This window comes from Apodemus sylvaticus, chromosome 15 (genome assembly GCF_947179515.1).
Source record: "Apodemus sylvaticus chromosome 15, mApoSyl1.1, whole genome shotgun sequence".
In the NCBI taxonomy this organism is placed as follows: domain Eukaryota; kingdom Metazoa; phylum Chordata; class Mammalia; order Rodentia; family Muridae; genus Apodemus; species Apodemus sylvaticus.
In genome coordinates, this window is record NC_067486.1 from 47657380 (window position 1) to 47676944 (window position 19565).

A 19565-nucleotide genomic window follows, 5' to 3' on the forward strand; every position below is an offset into this window, starting at 1 on the left:
GGTCCTCATGTCTACATAGATCATTTGAACCAGTTAAAAAGTCATAGACATAGAATTATTTAAAAGACATTGACTCCCCATTTAAGGTTTTAGCAGTCACATTTAAAGCAAAAAGTTTACAAATTAATTTTAAGTTGAAAATTCCCGGTTCCTCTGTAAAGACGTGAACCATTAGTTCAGCTCACATAATATCATTTGCTAAGCTTGGTGGATCTGGACTCTTGCCTGGGAGTCATACACATATGTATGCATATATTCAAGCAAGGGGTTCACTGAGAGTTGTCTTGCTTGAAGCCAATGACTTATGAGTGGGTTAAGCATCTTAGAGAGACACTGATAAAAAGTGCATGCCTGGGAGGACAGAGAGTCAAGAAGACAACCAAACCTGAGAAGATGCAAGCTTCTTTATTGGAAATAAAGTCCTGAATTGGTGAAAATGTGCAGAAATACTTTTTAGCACCAAATGCTTAATGATTATAAAAGTTTCTTTCCTACACTACTTTTTCTGTCTCTCTAGTTAAGCGATGGGTGCCATTGAAAAGAACCTGTAGTTCCTGAAAAATAGATCCAAAAAAAGTACACATATATCTGATGAATGAATGAGTGAATGAATAAATATAAAAATGTAAATCTGATGAGTGAATGAATGAATATAAAAATGTAAAAGAACATGCTAGAAATAAGTAAGTATATTTTGAAAACACTAAAGGAGCAAGGCCAAAGACTCGGGGATCATAGCATGTACACTTACCACAAGAATAGAAATAATAATGCTATTCTTCACTGTCACAGAGACGGTTTGCATCTGGCCTGAGGGACAATATGTTATTTTTCTTGTTCTAGGTTGAGGTGGTCCATCCATAATGTTTTATTTGTTCCACCTCCAAGGCGTGATGAACCTAGTAGTTTACAGCCATGAGGTAGCTCCCAGGGAATAGAGGCTACTACATGCCTATCCTCAAGACACATACAATAGAGTTAAAAACAATGCCAAGAAAGAAAAACAGGATATAGTCAAAATAAGTCACCAAGAATGAGTACGAAGGCATACTTGCTTGGCCTGTGTTGCATTTCTGTCTAATCCGAACAATGACTGAACTACATTGTTTCTTTTTTATTTTTTAAATTATTTTTTTTAATTTTCAGGTGGTATGAATATTCCTTTATTTTTTATTTTCCTTCACTTTATTGAAAGGCTATTTGCATGCAATATGTTCCGATTACAGTTCTACAGTTTATCCACCTCCAGCCCCACTGAAATCCATACCCTTTCTTTTTCCCATTTGAAAACAAGCATTTTTTTAATTACAATGAAATACTTCAAAAAAACAAGCTGGAATATGAGAAAGAATGAGAAAGAAAAGGCACAAGAAACGCATATATATACACGTTCTCACCTCAGAGACCTCTAAAAACACAAAATTGGAAACTATAATATATATGCAAAAAATCTGTAAAGAAACAAAAGAACTTCAAAAATGGGGTAGAAATCTAAACAGAATTTTTTAAAGATTAGACAGAAATAGAAATTGCTGAGAAGCGCTTAAAGAAATGTTCCTTGTAGGGAAATACAGATAAAAACTATTGCATTAGTTCTTACATTTGAGTGTATCACATCCAGAGATGTCCAGATGTGTGCCTCAGAAAAATCCAAAGCACATAAGCCATCATTGAAAGATCCACTTTTTTTTATTGGCAAAGTATGGGAGAAACAAATGGTTTTATTTACCCATGAACAAATCATATATGCATAATACTTGGATATAACACTTTATGATAAGAGATATGAGATAAAAGAATAGATGCCCAGTGCAAAGAATGAATTGATATAAAAGAATAGATGTCTATAGCAAAAAAAAAAAAATACTAACTTCATTCACAAATAAGTTCTAATGTTCACTAAAAGGAAACCGGTGGTTGCGAGATTAATAACATGCTTTGAAACAAGTGTCGTGAAAAAAGTTGAACTGGCACTGAGCGTCTCAGAGGAGAAAAAAAATGGTTCATCATTGAAATTCCCCCAAACAATCATAGATACAGAAACGTGATTATTGCTTTATTAATCTCGTTTCTGCCCACTGTAAAGCTATAGGATGGTCCTTATCTATGGTTTTCCCACACCCTTAAAACCAGGCTGTAGGACATCACACTTGCCCCGTGTCATCTACCACTATTCTTTCCCAGGCTTGTAAAGTGCGTCTTCACTTCTAAACTCTTCTTCCTTCTTCTTCCAGACAGAGGAGTCTCCTTATATTAATGGCAGGTATTATAGTAAAATTATCATTTCCCCCGAAGAGAATGTTACATTAACTTGCACAGCAGAAAACCAACTGGAGAGAACAGTAAACTCCCTGAATGTCTCTGCGAGTGAGTATTTCATTTCTGGCATTAAAACCGTAAGAAAATTTGAAGTTATTCTTCATTAGCTTAACATCTTCAGTTCCATCTCCCTGTACTGCATCATGGTAAGTTTCACACTTTTGTTTGGCATTTTGATCTCATCGCCATGAGGTTCTGTTTTCATTTTTACCTGGTTTCCATTCTTCTATTACCCTTGTCTTCACAGTTTAAGTCACTTCACATATTAGGACCAAGACACTTCCCCCAGGATAGGAATCCAGAGTCAGATAATTCAGTGATTATTTTAAAACACCTCTGTAAAACACTTTTGTAAAACATTTTTGTAAAAGGTATACATTTGATAAATTTTTAGTTCTACCATTAGTTTGTATTACAGTTTGTTATATTTTATCCTACCCTTATTTCATATAGAAATGCCACCAAATTGGCCAATTAACAAATTTGTAGTTAAACTGTTATGAGAATTGATAAAATCAGGTTGCAGAAGTTTTCCTTCTCTTATTGATTTTGAATCATAATGAAAATAGATGAAATCATCTTAGAGAAAATTAAAGTATCCATCAATATTGAAATCCTAGACTGTATATTTTTGAGAGACAGGAAAACATTTTGAAAACTAGGCTTTATTGGAAAATTAGACACTGTTTTCAGTCCCGTTACTATAGCCATTGCTATGTTACCATGGAAACCTTAAATCAGGACTGACCTAGAGTAAGGTTCACTTTTAGACAGAATGTTAGCTGACCTGCTGCCAAATGTTTATTTATTGATCGGTTGGAAACCTTACATTAGTATGTTTTGAATATAATAGCCAGGAATTTATAGGACAAAACAATTTGCAAAGGATAATGGTCCCTAACAGATGGGCTGGAATAGAAAGGCTCAGTGGATTAGCAAAAAAGAAAAACTAAACAAAATTAACTTTAAAATATAAGCATTGACGTCTCACAATGCAATTCAGTGAGTATTGATTTGGACTACCTAGAGAGAACCCATCCTTATTCTTTTATTTTAACTGGACAGATTTTTTAATACTAACCTGTTGAATGATATAGTTCTGCTTTCTCAGTATTTAAGGCAGTCATTTTCAAATATTGTCCTATCTGAGCACTTCAGACAAGGAATGTAGGGCTGGATTATAATCTAACACCATAGAGGATTCTGGTGCACACTCATGCACGCTGAAGAATATTTATGTCCTTTAATGATAATCCCTGAGTGCACTGAGTCTTAACTAGCCTAAAACCATAGTACAATCAGCAACCTGGAACATCATATAGGGTACCAACGTCATCTCCAGAGCACCTGATTTATAACCTCGACCCCAACTCCTGCTTTGAGGCCATCTTTAGTAGCCCTGACACTAACAAATGGAAATGAATTCTCCAAAATAAGGGCAGAAGAAGTTTAGCACAGATGAGAAACACAGTATTGCATATTTAACAGGGGCCACTTGTTCCTCCTAAATAGAAATTCTAGTGAAAGATACAGACAGTAGGAAATCAGTATGGATTTTAGATGAATACCGCAGATCGTTGGTTATAAATATTCTCTAGTACATTAAAACATTTGTCTTTTTAGCTCCTCTCCTTAAAATATGATTAATTCCTCTGTACAAACATTGCAGGGAAGTTTTTGCTCTATAAAGTGCGATTTTTCTTTACCCTTAGCTCTAGAATAGCTGTTTTATCTAAGTATTATTACATCATTCTATAATGGTAAAGGTGACTTTCATTTATCAACAGATTTTGTTTTTAATTTCATATTAACATTTTTCATTTCAGTAAGTATTCCAGAACACGATGAGGCAGACGATATAAGTGGTAGGTACTATGCTGCAGACTCTTCTTCCTTGCCTATCAGCTCAAGATTTATGAAGTGTCCTTGTCTGAGTGACTTTCTTAGCTGTCCAAAATTTGACTTCAATTTCAATACCAAATGAGACAAGATAGTCAAAATTCTAAAAGCTTTACCCTTCGAAAATCACAAGTTTGCATGTAAACCACAGTAGTGATCTCTTAGCCATCATTAACAATATGTCATAACACCAACTTCCATTGAAACCCGTTAGCACTGGCTATAGCTGCATGGTCTATTCTTCTTTGTTGTAGATGAAAACAGAGAAAAGGTGAATGACCAGGCCAAACTAATTGTGGGAATTGTCGTTGGTCTCCTCCTCGCTGCCCTCGTTGCTGGTGTCGTCTATTGGCTATACATGAAGAAGTCAAAGTAAGTTGTATGGAAAGGTTCTAGCTCTTCACAGCCTCCGACATGAATCAATCCAGCATGCTGAGTGTGCATGCTCTGACTGTGGATGTTGTTGCTAGAATAAGAGCACACATCACCGAATTGAGCACAGTGCTTTGTTTCACTTCACAGTGAGTACAGGACCAACATCAAGGATGTGACCCTATGTGTGCTCAAGTCTCCTTATCATTGTTGGTCAGCGTTCTAAGCCCAGTTATTTTTGTTGTTGTTGCTTAATACCTAGGTAGATTTTTTTTAAGCACATACAGTCTAGATACAAAACATTTTAAAGTTTCTGTTTGAAGTTGATGAAGATTAGTTCAAAGAAGGCACATGTTCCAGCCTGTGAATGATTGAGCAGTGCCTGATCTGGCCAGGAATAAAATTACCACTGAACTGAGGATATCTTCTATGTTCTAGTTAAATGACTTTATTCCGTGGAAGAACCTAATTAAGAGGTGGAAAAATCATTACTTTGGCCTTAATGAAAACATTGATTAGATAAAATACTACAAATGCATTTAAAACGCTTGAGATAAGGGTAGATTAAAAAATGATTAGAATCATAAAGTACTGCATACAGGATGGGCATTTAAGATCTTCTAACAGGGCTGATACTAAGTACCTGGGGAAGCTAATGATGATTATCGGTAAGAACATGTCAATATTTAGATGAACATTTCTGTAAGACAGACATCCCCACATTAGGCTGATGACATTTTGTGCAAGTTCATAGTGACTACATTGCCAGCGGAAGGGGAAATGGAATGTGGAATTTTGTGTGAGTGTTTGTTTTGTTTTGTTTTTATTTATGTGTATTTGGGGTTTTTTTTTTTGTTTGGTTTTGAACTTGAGAAATCCAATTAGTTACTCTATAACGTACTCCTGTTTTCAAACAAGAACTTTAAAATTACCTCTTCTAAGTGATTAAACTTTTCACAACTGAATATCTGTAGCTAGTACCAATCTAGAACATAATTTTATGCTTTCATTATGTCTGAATTAATCGGTCTAAAAAAATCAAGAAATATCTTATTAAAACAGATAAAGTGAGCTCAAACCTGGATCACCTTAATCTCACCCTATAAGTGTGTCGCCTCCAGATCTGAGTGACGCTTCCTGGCAGGGAGGCACAGCTGGGAAATGTGGAAGTCACAAAGCACAACTATAGGTTGACCTTTTGTTCTTGTCACATCTGTAGGCACCAATGGTATTCATATCTCACCTGTGAAAAAGAATTGTTTGTCTTCATGGCACAGTAACTAGGCCTTCCCCTAACTTTTTCCATACAAAGTTTACTGTTGTATTTATGACTGATGTGCATGACGTCCATTCCCATTTGCAGGGCACAGTCACCCCTCTTCATGTGGTACCTCAGTCCATCTACATTGGTGGTTCTCAAGCATTCTAATGCTGCAGCCCCTTAATGTTGTGGTGACCCCCACAACCATATGATTATTTTTGTAGCTACTGTATAACTGTCATTTTTTGCTAGTGTTACGAATTGTAATGTAAATATGTGGTATGCAGATGGTCTTAGGTGACCTCTGTCATTTAAATGGGTCATTTGACTCCCAAGGGTGGTCACAACCCACAGGCTGAAAACCACAGTTTTAGCACATTTCTCTCAGACATCTGGTATATTGGTTAGACATTTTCAGAGAACTGAATGTGTGTGCAGGCACATGTGGAGCGGGAGGCAGGGAGTATGGAGGAGGGAATGAAGGAGAAAGAGGAGAGGCAGGGGTGGAGAAATACCTTACATGGTCACTGAAGTTGCGGTCTCCAGGTCTTTCAGCAGGAAACTAGGGATGCCTGAGAACAGGTGTCCAGCCCAAGCCTGTGTCCAAAAGGCTGAGGAGCAGGAGAACTAATCGGGTAAGTTTCAACCTAGACTCACTGGGATGGAGAGTGTGAGGGGGGCAGAGTTTCAGCCTGAGCCTAGAGAGTAGAGCAAATTCCAGAGTAAGTGCTGGGGCTGGAGGAAGTCGTCGTCCCTGCTAAGCCTTTCTATTCTCTTGGTACCTTTAAGGACTGGATGACGTACACACATAAGAGAAAACAATCAGCTTTACTGAGAACAGGTACCTATGTTCATCACATCTAGAAATACCCAGTGACACAATAGAATACTGTTTGGTAAAGGTCTGGATAAGATATGGCTCAATCAAGTTAATATATAAAGTTATCCATTACAGTTGGCAATGAATATTACATATGAACATTTAACCTACAAATATACCAATAGACTTATGGGGCCTATGGAAAACCTAAAGACGACTGCTTATACCATGTGAGGAGAAATGCAAAATTGCCAAGAAGTGGCTATTCTATCTAATACAGTAATATAGTAATCTTATACAAATTCTCCCTGTATTTGCAAAAGTTTATTTATGATCAAAAATATACTTTAATTCACAAATGCATGATAAGAAACACCTCTAAAGCTTTAGGATCTAGGATGTATTTTCATCCTACTGGGACTTATTTAAAATTGAAACTAAAATGTCTCTGTGTCAAAAAAACAAGCTGAGACATGGACTTCGATTCTCTACAATATGGCTCAATGAATTTTAAGTCCTAAGAGAACCTTGACCATCTTAATCATACTCTTAATGGCTAGTATCTTATCAGACATCAAATATTTTATGAATAAAAGAAATGTGTTCTTGTGCTACATATGGCAAGAGAAAATCCAAATCACAGATAAATAAATGCTGGATACTTTCTTTAATAATGTTATTAGGTTAGGCCTCCAGAATTCCCTTTAAATTAAGGGCCAAAAGTACCACATTTGATAGGCTTAATAGTATCGGTAACCAATGTAATAAATTTCTGCTATCATCTTAAGTATCAAAGAGACATTTATGAAGAAAGTGTGGGATGCTTCTGATTTCTAAATGCTTTTAATACCTTGCCTGAGCCCCTGGAATAAACTGACATTTGTGCAATATGAATGAGTGTTTAACCCCTTTAGATACAGGCAGAGGAAGTGCAAACTCATCCTTAGAGATTTCAGCTCAGAATCTCTTAAGACCAATTTTTGCAATGCACTTAGCAAAGCAGTGGAGTTTTAGCATCACTGTTCTTTGAATTTGTTATGGTAAGCATCATTGGAAAGATAAGAGAAAAAAATTATTGCAAAGTAGGGTTGAGGAGTACATTCATTTATATATTTAGTGGTTTTTATATCCCAAATAAATTCGTATGCATTCTGTTACCTACATAGTACTGCTTTTCAATTAAAAATCCTCATAGGACTTTGCATTTGTCTATTTAGTTTCATGCCAAGAGGAGGAACACGCCACAAGGTCGGGGATAGCATGGCCTCCCCATTTGTATTAAAAGACGGGGTTATCCAAGTTTGGTCTTTTTTTTTTTCTACTATAATTTGGCAAGCATTCAGAAGGGAAAAAAAAAGAAAAAAGAAAATGCCCCATTATTCCCTCAAACCATACATTATAAAGAATAAAGTAAGAGGTAATAGAATGAAGGGGCTATGCTGGCATATCTTCTTAATTACAGTACCGCTGACCATTAAGTGCAGAACCAGGCTCCCCTCTTGATACTGTTCTGACCTGAAAGCCCTCAGAGGAAAGGGCTCACATCAAAATAGAGCGTTTATATTTTTAAAAGATCATGGTGTGCTTTCTGACAAAAACTATAACTGCCTGACCCTGTCATGAGTAACCTTGGATCTGTGGGTATTTGGGAGAAATTGAGGTTATTAATATCTCACAAACTCAATTTTTACTCTATAGCCAAGAAATATGTGCCTTTTAGTATTTGTATTGTGTAAACTTATAAATGAAGCCCTCAGACAAAGCAAATCATTGTTATTTTTGCTATCTTTCCCAAGGTAAGGGAACCATATCTCTCCTTGCTGTGAGCCAGGTTGTTTTCTGTTTCAGGATTAGAATGTTAACAGACATGGCGTCATGCTGTGGAATGCAATAGCATCTTCTTGCTTTTCATGGAGACTCAGGGTTTTTATCTTCATTTTTATCCTTCAATATTCTTCTTATTGTAAGGTCCAAATAGTCACTGTTAGCTAAATTGGATAGGCTATTTCCTGATTTTTTTTCTCTTTTTCTTTTTTTCTTTTTTTTTTTTTTAAGCAGAAGACATAAGAATTCCTTATTTTTGTGAGGAATTTCTCAGACAATCTCAAAGTCTAGGATAGCAAACAGTGGTAGCAATGGGAGAATAAACCCAACTGTTTATTCTCCAAGTCAAGAAATTGCTGACCCCTTCTCAGCTGGGATTAGAGCTCTCTCCCCCACCTCTGGTTTTTTCATTAACGTTGGCCCAAGAACAGACTCATTCTGCTGACAGCTGTGACAAGGGAAGACTGGAAAATAAGTATTATCTTGGCTATGCCCCTAATCACCTGCCCAGGAGTCAATGGTCAGTCTGTTGGCAGTAGCAATTTTCGTCTGCCAAGGTGCCTGTCCTGAAACTCATAATCCTGACAACTTTATATAGTATTATTTAGACACACTATAAAATATAAATCACAGAATTTAACCCTGCAGTCAGAGTTAATGCATGCCTGTTTTAGAAAACTATAAAACTAATTAAATAGCTGCAGTATACAGTATTTTGTTTTCAATATGTAAAATATAAAATTCTGCATTTATTTATTTATTTATTTATTTATTTATTTATTTATTTATTTATTTATTTATTGCAATGATACCTTGACACATTAGGCTATATTTGTTGAATTTATGTGCTCAAGAACCTCTTTCAGTTTACCACTTCCCCACCACCACTAAATTATTGCTAAAATAAAGCCATCCATAGAGGCCAGAACAGATGACTTCTCTACCTTCCTTCCTGGAGAACTAAAAGCAGGGAAATATTCACTCAATGATATCATTGGAAAGAGCTTCTTTCCAATGTAATAACTTCTTGAGAAGTCATTTAAAAACAGCTTTAGATCCTTCACTGCACTGCATTTTCAGATGAGTAGTTGAGATGTAGATTTAGACCCATCTGCCTAGTTGTCCTGTGGCCTTTGGCTACAGCTCTGTGACCTCAGGTTGTTGGGATCTGTTCCTCACCTAGACATTTCTCCCGAACACTGTTGTTGAGCCAAACACCAGCCCTGTGTGTTTTTCTTTCCTCTATTTATAGAGAACAACATCATCTAGGAGGAAGGATATGGCCAGGATCTTATAGCACAAAACTGACACCAGTGCTCAGTGTCTTTGTTAGGGTCACTATAGCTATGATGAAACACCATGACCAAAGCTACTTGGGTAGGAAGGCATTTATGTGGCTTACATTTACAAGTCACTGTTTTTCATTGAAGAAAGTCAGGACAGGAACCAAACAGGGCAGGAACCTGGAGGTAGGATGCTGATGTCTTACCCACTATGACTCATTCAGCCTGCTTCCTTATAGAACCCAAGACCCACAGCCTTGGGATGATACCCCCCACAATGGGCTTGCCCTCCCTCATTAATCACTGATTAAGAAAATAGAATCCATGTGTTCAGTGATCCAAGGAAGGATGTCGGGTCAGCTGTGGTGTACAGCAGGCACACAGTCATGCACACATGGTAGATGAAGCATGTTCCAATGGGAAAACTCCAACCACTTTACATGTATACATATATACACATGCTCAACATTTCCTGGGTTGAGCAACTCTAACCACTTTACACACATACACATACATACATACATACATTTGGTGGATGGAGCAAAATTTCAATGAACAGGCTCCAACAACGGTATTTTTCCTCTTAACCTTTTTATAGCATCCACAACAATGTTCTCTATGGAAGAAAAAGGTTACCTCATGGCCACAAGTTACATATTTTCTAAAAACAATCACAAAAACATACTTTTCACAAAAAAAAAAGGATTAACATCATTACACAAAAGGAAATTACAATAGGACTATTGATTAAGCATTTCTCTTTTGAAACTCATACCTGACTAAACATTTCATCTGTCTTTCTCTCCACAAGTTCATCGTAACCCCAGAGCAACAATTCTTTTGTCATTGATTAACAAAGTTTAAGTAAGCCAAGTCTCTAGTAGCAAGTTATTTCCTATGCTTAGCTGACGACTACTTGTATTTCATCTATCTTACAGCTTATTTTTGAAGTCATGTTCAGCTAGACTAACTTTCTATTCTCTTTGTTCATAACCGTGCCTTTTCATGATGCACACCAAAACCTGCCACCACATCCCTAGATTACAAAATCCAGAAACTCAGACCCAACCTAGAATGAAATGTTTTTCTCTGATCATTAACTTTTCCCAAGCCTATTTCTCTCTTCCTACTACAATTGTGTGTTCACAATGCATGAAAGCTCACTGTACTCCTTTCCAACCTGTGTAGCCCTCACTGTTCTACAAGGAAGGGAGCATATTCTTCTCTTAAGTCGAACTTTCTTATATGTTTCTGGCAAAAGAACATAAACGATTTCCTTAAATTTTCTATCAATTATGCTAACTTCCTAAAACCATTTAAATCAAAGCAGGAGTGCTGTAAAATCATTAATTCATCTAAACAATATCTTTTATGAAAGTTTGCCTTCATATTTATCTGCGGGAAAACTGTCCAAGAGTGGGCTATGTCCAGGAAGCTCACCTGCCCACTGCAGATCCTTCTGCATGGCGTCTTCCACTACAGACTTGCTGACAGCCCGTCTTTCTCGATTGATGCTTCCCTCATCAGATGACTTTATCAGTGTCAAGATGGCATAAAACTAGCCAGGGCGCCCAGGAAACTCAAGCCTCCCCTCACTGCCTCACAAGTTACATTTCATGATTTAAGTTTGAGTTTCTTTCTACTCCCACCTTCATTTATTAAGAGTCTATGATTTTGATTATCTCTTATATAACCAAAGTTACCAAAAAGTTACCTATAGGAAAATTTCTAATACATGCAGTAATCATAATTTATAGTTTAATCCATTTATAAAGAACAAGCATTTTAAAAATACTTTGTCCCAGAGCTGGGCGGTGGTGGTGCACGCCTGTAATCCCAGCATTCTGGGAGGCAGAGGCAGGCAGATTTCTGAGTTGAGGCCCACCTGGTCTACAGAGTGAGTTTCAGGACAGTCAGGGCTATACAGATAAACCCTATCTCGAAAAAAAAAAATCCAAAAAAAAAACCAAAAAAAAAAAAATCCTTTGTCCTTTAAATCAGTGAATACATACTCTGCTAAAGAGAGTGACTTAAAGAAAATCTTATCTTTGTTGGTTAGAAATGGAGTTCTAACCCATGTAATAGTTTCAAATCTCTGGAAACTTTCCAAGATTAAAAGATACGCATTTCATAAAATTCCATCTAATAAAAAACAGAGGCCATGAATGTGAAAGAGAATGAGGAGAGACAAACAGAAAGCTTGTCGGAGAGAAGAGGAAAAGGAAATGATGTAATTATATTATAAACTCAAAAGTAAAATAAAAATTGTTAAAGTAAAAACAATGGAGTACTATTCAGCCATTAGAAACAATGAATTCATGAAATTCTTAGGCAAATGAATGGAGCTAGAGAACATAATACTAAGTGAGGTAACCCAGACTCAAAAGGTGAATCATGGTATGCACTCACTAATAAGTGGATATTAACCTAGAAAACTGGAATACCCAAAACATAATCTACACATCAAATGAGGTACAAGAAGAAAGGAAGAGTGGCCCCTTGTTCTGGAAAGACTCAGTGAAGCAGTATAGGGCAAAACCAGAACAGGGAAGTGGGAAGGGGTGGGTGGGAGGTCAGGGGGAGAGAAGGGGGCTTACGGGACTTTCGGGGAGTGGGGGGGCTAGAAAAGGGGAAATCATTTGAAATGTAAATAAAAAATATATCGAATAAAAAAATTTAAAAAAAAAGAATATAATTGAAAAATAAGTATAGATATTTTTGAATATAATGAAGATTTTCATCTATCCTGTGTGTGAAAATTGAGGATTACATAGAATATTTGAAAATATTAAATTTTTTTGGAAAAACTCAAAAAAAAGAAAAAAGAAAAAAAAGAAAAATTATAAAAAAAAAATAAGATGAGAAAGAAGTTCTCAATAAAGTGTGCATGATTCTTACCCGTCCACATGCAGTCAAGGGTGTCCACTCCTCTGTCTCCCCACTCCTCCCAGGCCACCCTCAGCCCACCTGAGAGTGGAACAACTTAGCAGGATTTCACAAACTTGCAGCACTGTGTACAGACCCTAGATCCAAAGATGCTGGAGTCTGACTCCTGCCTTTGCTACCCGCCAGCTCTGTGACTGCAGACAAGTTTACTGATTTCCTCGTAAAAATGAAATGAACTAAGAATGAGCAGTGTCATGCCTGTGAAGCACTTGGCCTTGCGTTAGTGGTGACAGTGTCAGAAAGTGGCATTAGGACAAGAAGGGAGACAGTCCTTGTTTACTCTTTCTCTCTTTGCTATCCTTTATTGGTTTGTTTCCAAGTCATCGGTCTCAAGCTGAGTTGTGACTTTTACAAATACACTTCAAGTTAAGTGTTCTATGTAACAGACCCTTTTCCCATACTACAAGCAAGGATGGTTCCACCTCTCCTGCCTGGATAGACACAATAAAGGATACAGGGATTTGTCCGGAAGACTGTAATTTCCCTCCAGAAAATTCATTCGCTGCTCTCATCTTGGCACCTCTTTCTTTTCTTACATATTTTATGGAATCACATAATTTGCAATGAATTTTTCGAGCAACTGTAATGACCTATAGAGTAATAGGATGGAAATTAAAATCCCATCAGCTTTGTTGTTGTACCTGTCCTGTTCCTTCAATTTTGTTCTTCTCAAGTAGATATTTTTTCACTCACTATTGCTATTTTTTTTTTGCTACTTAGATTTGACATGCTCTTTTTCTAATTATTTGAAATGAAAATAGAGAAGATGATTTTAAGCTTTTTGTGTTTTATACCACAGCATTTAAACCACCAACATCATGTGGAGTAATGTATCACTTATTTAAATATTTTATTTTAAATTTTTATTTGTTTATTTTAAGCATGCAGATATTTTACTTATGTATATGTACGTGTACCATGTGTGTGACTTGTGTTCACACAGATCAGAAGATGATGTGAGACTGGAGTTAGAGATGGTTGCATTACCATGTGGGTATTGGAAATTAAATCCAGGTCCTCTGCAAAAGCTGGAGGTGTTCCTAACTGCCTAGCTCTTGCTCTAGCCTACCACTGTGCTACTTATATTTCATAAATAGAAACATGCTGTGTTTTTCTATTTATTAGGTTCAAAATATTTTTTTAATTCCTCAGTACATTCTTTATAATCACATGACTAGTGATGTACTAAATCCCAGATGTTTGTGTTTTAACTTTTGTTATTGCTGGTAAGGCTGTATGCTCCAGTAAACATTTCATTCATGAACTACATTAGGATTTGTTTTATTCAAGGGATTCCTCGGAGCACTTGAAATAAAAGCGCATTTGTGATGGGTGGGTGAAATCTCCTGGGATGATCAGGGTCAGGTGAAAAATAGCCACTTAAATCATCTTAGTCCTTTATGTATCTTCAAATATATGAAATTATATGGTGTGTAATGTGAGAAAATTGCAGGCATGTGCTTTCATGTCTCCAGTACATATTTTGCCTCTTAGGATATTTCTTATATTGACATACAATCTTCACAATGGTTTGATATTGTTTTTTGCTCTATCATTTTTTTCTTTGGTTGTCATTAAAGTAGGATATCACTGTGCAGCACAGGCTGGTCTCAGACTAGTGCACTTCTGCCTCAGCATCTCTATTCCTGAGATCAAAGCTATGTACCACCACACCCAGCTTAGTGTTCTTAGAACAATGAAGAGTATCCTTTCCAATGTACTTGACTGTTCCTCCTTCTAGAGCTGTAGTTTGTTTAAATGGATCTAAGATGTTCGTGACATCACTTTATTCTAGTCCATTTGTTCTCAACCTGTGTGTCACAACACCACTGGGGGCGGGGGGGGGGTCCAGTGACCTGTTCATAGGGGCCACATATCAGATACTCAGTATATCAGATATTTGCATTATGACTCATAGAAGTAGCAAAATTACAGTTATGAAGTAGCAAGGAAAATAACTTTATGGTTGGGGTCACCACAACATGAAGAATTATATCAAAGAGTCACAGCATTAGGAAGGTTGAGAACCACTGCTGCAGTCTAAAACCCTTACTTCACTGGTGAGCATGTCTACTGACAGGAAGTTACATGAGATTTGTTTTACAGAGTCATGATATTCTTCCACCTTCAGTTATTTTGGATATATTCTCTTTTATATAGAGACCTCAATCTTTAGAATATTGAGCGATTTAAAGATGTCTCAAGTTCCAGGCCAGTGAGCAGCTTAGACAGAAAGACAGACAGACAGACAGACAGATGTGGATGGTCCTGTAAACACATCCAGGTTTTCCTCTAACATCCACATGCATGCACTTGCGCAGGCACATGAACACACACACACACACACACACACACACACACACACACGCACACACAGGCATGCCCATGCACATCCACAAAACTTTGCTATTTTAAGTTTTGCTATTTTAAGTTTCCTTTGTTTTCAAGTATTTTTATATCTTAGTGCTTGAGGTGTTAATAAACTCATCTGATGAATTATAATGATTTCATAATTTCTAATTTTCAGTTCTAGGCTCAAGGTGTTTGATTCAGTTTTAGAATTTCATGGATTCCATACTTCTTTATCTTTATAATTTTGCAAACATTTTAATTTCCCTTGTGTAAGGCTTGACTCCCGATTTAATTACTTGAGTCTGTAGTCACCCAGTTTTCATTCAGTTATTATGATTTTTGTTCTACTTAATTTCAGTAATTTTTATTAGTCAGTGTTTTATTCCTTTTACCCATCCCTCATCAGAAAATTGAAGTGTTTATTTTTATATTTTAATATTTTAACATATCTGTGAGCAGAGAGATAGCCTAGTACCTATTATTTCTGTATGCTCACACACTCTAATTCTTCATCTAAGTATCAGTGCAGCTATTGTGAAAGGGATATTGAATTCTACACTGTATCTATTTACCCCTGTAGTTCCATTAATTTTTACTTTATATTTTTATTACATACATAATCGTTTAATTGGTATGACTTCTTGACATATCAAATTTATTATTGCAAATAAAATATAACCTACCAATGTGCCTTACTATGAGGTTCAGAGTGCCTGATATTAACATAGCTATGCTAACCACATTGATTTTTATAAGTACGTATTTTCCATTTTTTATCTTCAATTATTTAACTCTATGTTTAAGAAGCATCTCATATAGAGTAGAACATAAATGAAATGGGAAATGATATAATTATATCATAATCTCCGAATATGAAAGCAATTAATTTTATGAGATAATGCTGAGATACGATGTGTTTTTTTTTATTTCCATGATTTCTTGGATGTATAAAAACTATAGTTATTTATGTATATAATTAATATCTGATAAGATATTCAGGACACCCTCCCTGTCTGTGTGATCACAGCACCTCCTAAAATCGTGGAGTATGATAGCATTCTAGTTCTTTTTTTCAGGGTAGGAGTTTTAACTTCCCATACATGTGACAGGAGCAGAATGTGACAATAATGTCATAAGGATGAGAACGTGAAAATTGAAGTATAATGCGTTGGATTGGTCAGTGACTAAATAGGCCTGTGCTTCACTCATAGTCGATTCCTTATGTTATGCATTGTGGATAAAATATAAGTTAAGCACGTCTTTTATTCTCAAGGATCTTTTGTTTTTATCATAAAAGGGAGTTTATTCACATTTGATATTTTGCATGGCATATGGCTGGAGATCTCAACTCAGATGCTAAGGGGAAACATGTCTTCCTCTACATTTTAGGGCAAAGGGAAGGGTGTATATGCAGGGTCTTGGGATGCCTAGGAGTGTTGTTGTTTGGCAAAGGGACAGACCACGGGCTGAATGAGCCTTATTAAACTTACACCTCAGCCCCACACTGGCTGGATCCCTCGTAGAAGTACAGTGATCACCCTCTCATCACCTCTCTTTAACAACAGAAAGGCAAAATATTCCCTGGTGTGAACTGCATTGTGTGGAGCCTGCACAGGTTGTTTTGTTCTTTTTTTTTTTTTTACACAGTGTTATCATTTAAAAAAAAAGAGTATGGATAATCACAGTGTAAATACATACAATAAATAATCAATAGAAATATTAGAGAAAGAAGACAAATAACTAGATAACAGAACCACTACAGCTAATAAGCAAAAAGGGGGAAATATCTATGAATGTTGTATTAAATGTCCAGAAATAAAATGGGGAGAGGCAAAAAAAGCATACCAGACCCACATGATCAGTCTCAGTTATGTGTCTGAGGGCCTAGAAGGATTAAACAGCAAGCAGCCCACACTGGTTGAACCTGTATTTTCACTAGGTGCCTATACTACTACCTTTACCCATGACTGCTTCTGGGCTTCTGCATTCTGCCTCACCACGGCTGTGTGTGAACTCAGCTCAGGCAGACAAAATGCAGAACACTAGACTGTATTTACCCTACACTGCCATCGGGTGATGGATGGGCGTGCAGAAGCATGGTGGACCACCCAGGTGGAACTCAGCCCGCATGAGAGACAATGTACACTGAGACCAAAGAGTCAGGGATTCCCCAACTCCTGGACATCCAGACACCGCTGGAGATCACGGGAACTTGGGAATGGAGAGGGCCTGCAGGCTGAGGGAATGAGCCCTGGCAGAGGGGAGGGGAACTCTGGCTTAGCTCAGGGGGTGAATGTCCAGGATCGAAGATGGACCTTGTGCAGGAGAATTAGGAGGTGCAGCTCTGTAGATGGAGGCTTCCTCCAGGTTCCCAACTAGGATTCTCCACAGACAGTCCCAGCTTGTCCATACTGTTTATTTATTGTCTGTCGTGGAAAATGGGCACATACAGCTTCCTCAGACACACCAGAGATTAAATACCTTTTGTAGGAAGGAATGTCTGGGAAGGGAAGCTTATTGGCTAAACTCTCAGAATCTAGCTAAATACCTCCTTAGCATGGAGAACTCTGTTCTCTGCTATGTGACCACAGGTCATGTTATTAGGTTGGGTCACATGTAGTGAAATTCCTACCATCCTTAGGTGGGTGCAAGGGTTTCTGAACCAACTCAAACTCACCAAGTTTCCTGGCATAGTCCACTACCTGCCACAGATTTCTCTTATCACAAACTATGAAAATTACAAACTTAAAATTGACTTTTACTCAAAAAAGTCAAATACCAATGAATAGTCATGCTAGGATTCTATTAGTGGATAAATTGCAAGAACAGCTAAAACTATCCTATGGAAACTGAGTGCGGGTTACTATGGGGAGAAAATCATAGGTGAGGGAATGTAAAGGCCTGTCACTGCTTTATTTCTTGAGGTCAATACTGTTTATGTTTATGTAGATAATTTTTCAAAATTCACCATATTTTCCTCAGATAGGTGCATTAGCTTGGGTGGATATTATTGTTCAACACAGCACTTTTCCAAGGATTCACAGGTGTACTGAAAGTCTGAAAAATCATCCAAACCCACCTTCCGACTTTTATATCTATAGTTTATATTAGTCAGATTTGAGGTAGGCATGGAAAATTTTGAGATAAATAAGAAAAGAAGGAGAAAAACAGTATTTTGACCCTCTAGTTACAGTTTTCATCCATCATAGCTTCATTCATTGCTTTGGGCCTATTGAAATTCAAGGCAGTGCATGTTTATTGGGATAATGAAAGGCCATCAAAATATTTTTTTTTACCCAAAGAATAAAAATCTTATTAGAAATGATAACAATTACTTCTCTGGTAGCATGAGGAAAATTAGTCCAACTTATACCAGAGTGCAACAAAATTGTACAATCTGGTTTCAAGATTAGTTAGTGGTATTCAACTTAAAGGTTCATTTTTTTTTCTTTCCACTGTGTTGTTCTCAGCCAATGTTCACAGATCTGTAATTTCCCAACCTAACCCTTACTTTTCAGAAATATTTTCAAACCAGAAGACTATTTTTGAGTGACTATGTGTTTTTTTATTTCTTTCTCTTTTAGAACTGCATCAAAACATGTAAACAAGGACCTTGGTAATATGGAGGAGAATAAAAAGCTAGAAGAAAACAATCACAAAACAGAAGCCTAAGAGAGGAGTGGATCAGATGTCCTGGTAAGGGAAATTGGGGGGCTGTTTGTAGAAGTTCTAAGAAGTGGGTTGCCCCAGGGTATTGAAGACCAGCTTGACCTTCAGATACTTCCTAATTACAGCTCCCCAATGGGCTCTTCCCAGTCTCCATAGCCTGCTCAACATAATTATTATCCACTGAATAAGAAAACCCACTTTTGAGAGTCTTAGCATCTCATTTGCATTTAGTTTTTTAATGCCAAAAATTTTGCTGCATACAAAGAAGCTTTATTTTCTAAGTTGGTATTTGGTTTCAGTAAGCACAAACTCTAAATTTATTTTTAAAACCCATTAGAATAAATTTTAATATATAAATACTTTAATCTAAGAATATGGCATAATTGTGAGTATATTTATACAGATATCCCAAGTCATTTTAATGAAACAGCTAGTATACACACACACACACACACATACACACACACAGAGGCTAGCTTCTCGAGAGTATATGTATATTATGTTAGTGTATACATTCAAGTACCTACATGAGCACATATGTGTCCATAATATATGTGTCGTCAGTGCTATGAAAGCTGCATATATTCACGCTTATTAGTTGTATCTGTATGATTAAGGCGGGCTCAGAAAGATGTATGACTTAATAGTATTAACAAATACAACTTAACCATTCTTCTTGTGTGCCCCTTGACACCAACAATTAACCTTTGGATTAATTAGCCTGTGTGTGATGGAGGTAACTGCTACTACTAACAACATATAAAAAGCATGGGAAAGAATTTGAATTTGGAAAGCTGTACTTAGGAGAGAAATGTAGGAT

General features: G+C 36.8%; 1 protein-coding gene across 2 annotated transcripts in view; it reads left to right on the forward strand.

Moving 5' to 3' along the window:
- Positions 1 to 18772, forward strand: part of Alcam (activated leukocyte cell adhesion molecule) — a 190194-nt gene extending 171422 nt beyond the window's left edge. The window contains exons 12-15 of one of the 2 annotated variants that reach the window (XM_052158703.1): positions 2239 to 2367; positions 4146 to 4184; positions 4473 to 4590; positions 18661 to 18772. In XM_052158703.1, coding sequence (XP_052014663.1) covers positions 2239 to 2367; positions 4146 to 4184; positions 4473 to 4590; positions 18661 to 18748 — 374 coding nt within the window. In that variant the 3' untranslated portion in view covers positions 18749 to 18772. The remainder of the gene's footprint in view (positions 1 to 2238; positions 2368 to 4145; positions 4185 to 4472; positions 4591 to 18660) is intronic. The other variant, XM_052158704.1, reaches the window with a different exon arrangement.
- Positions 18773 to 19565: the final 793 nt, after the last annotated feature.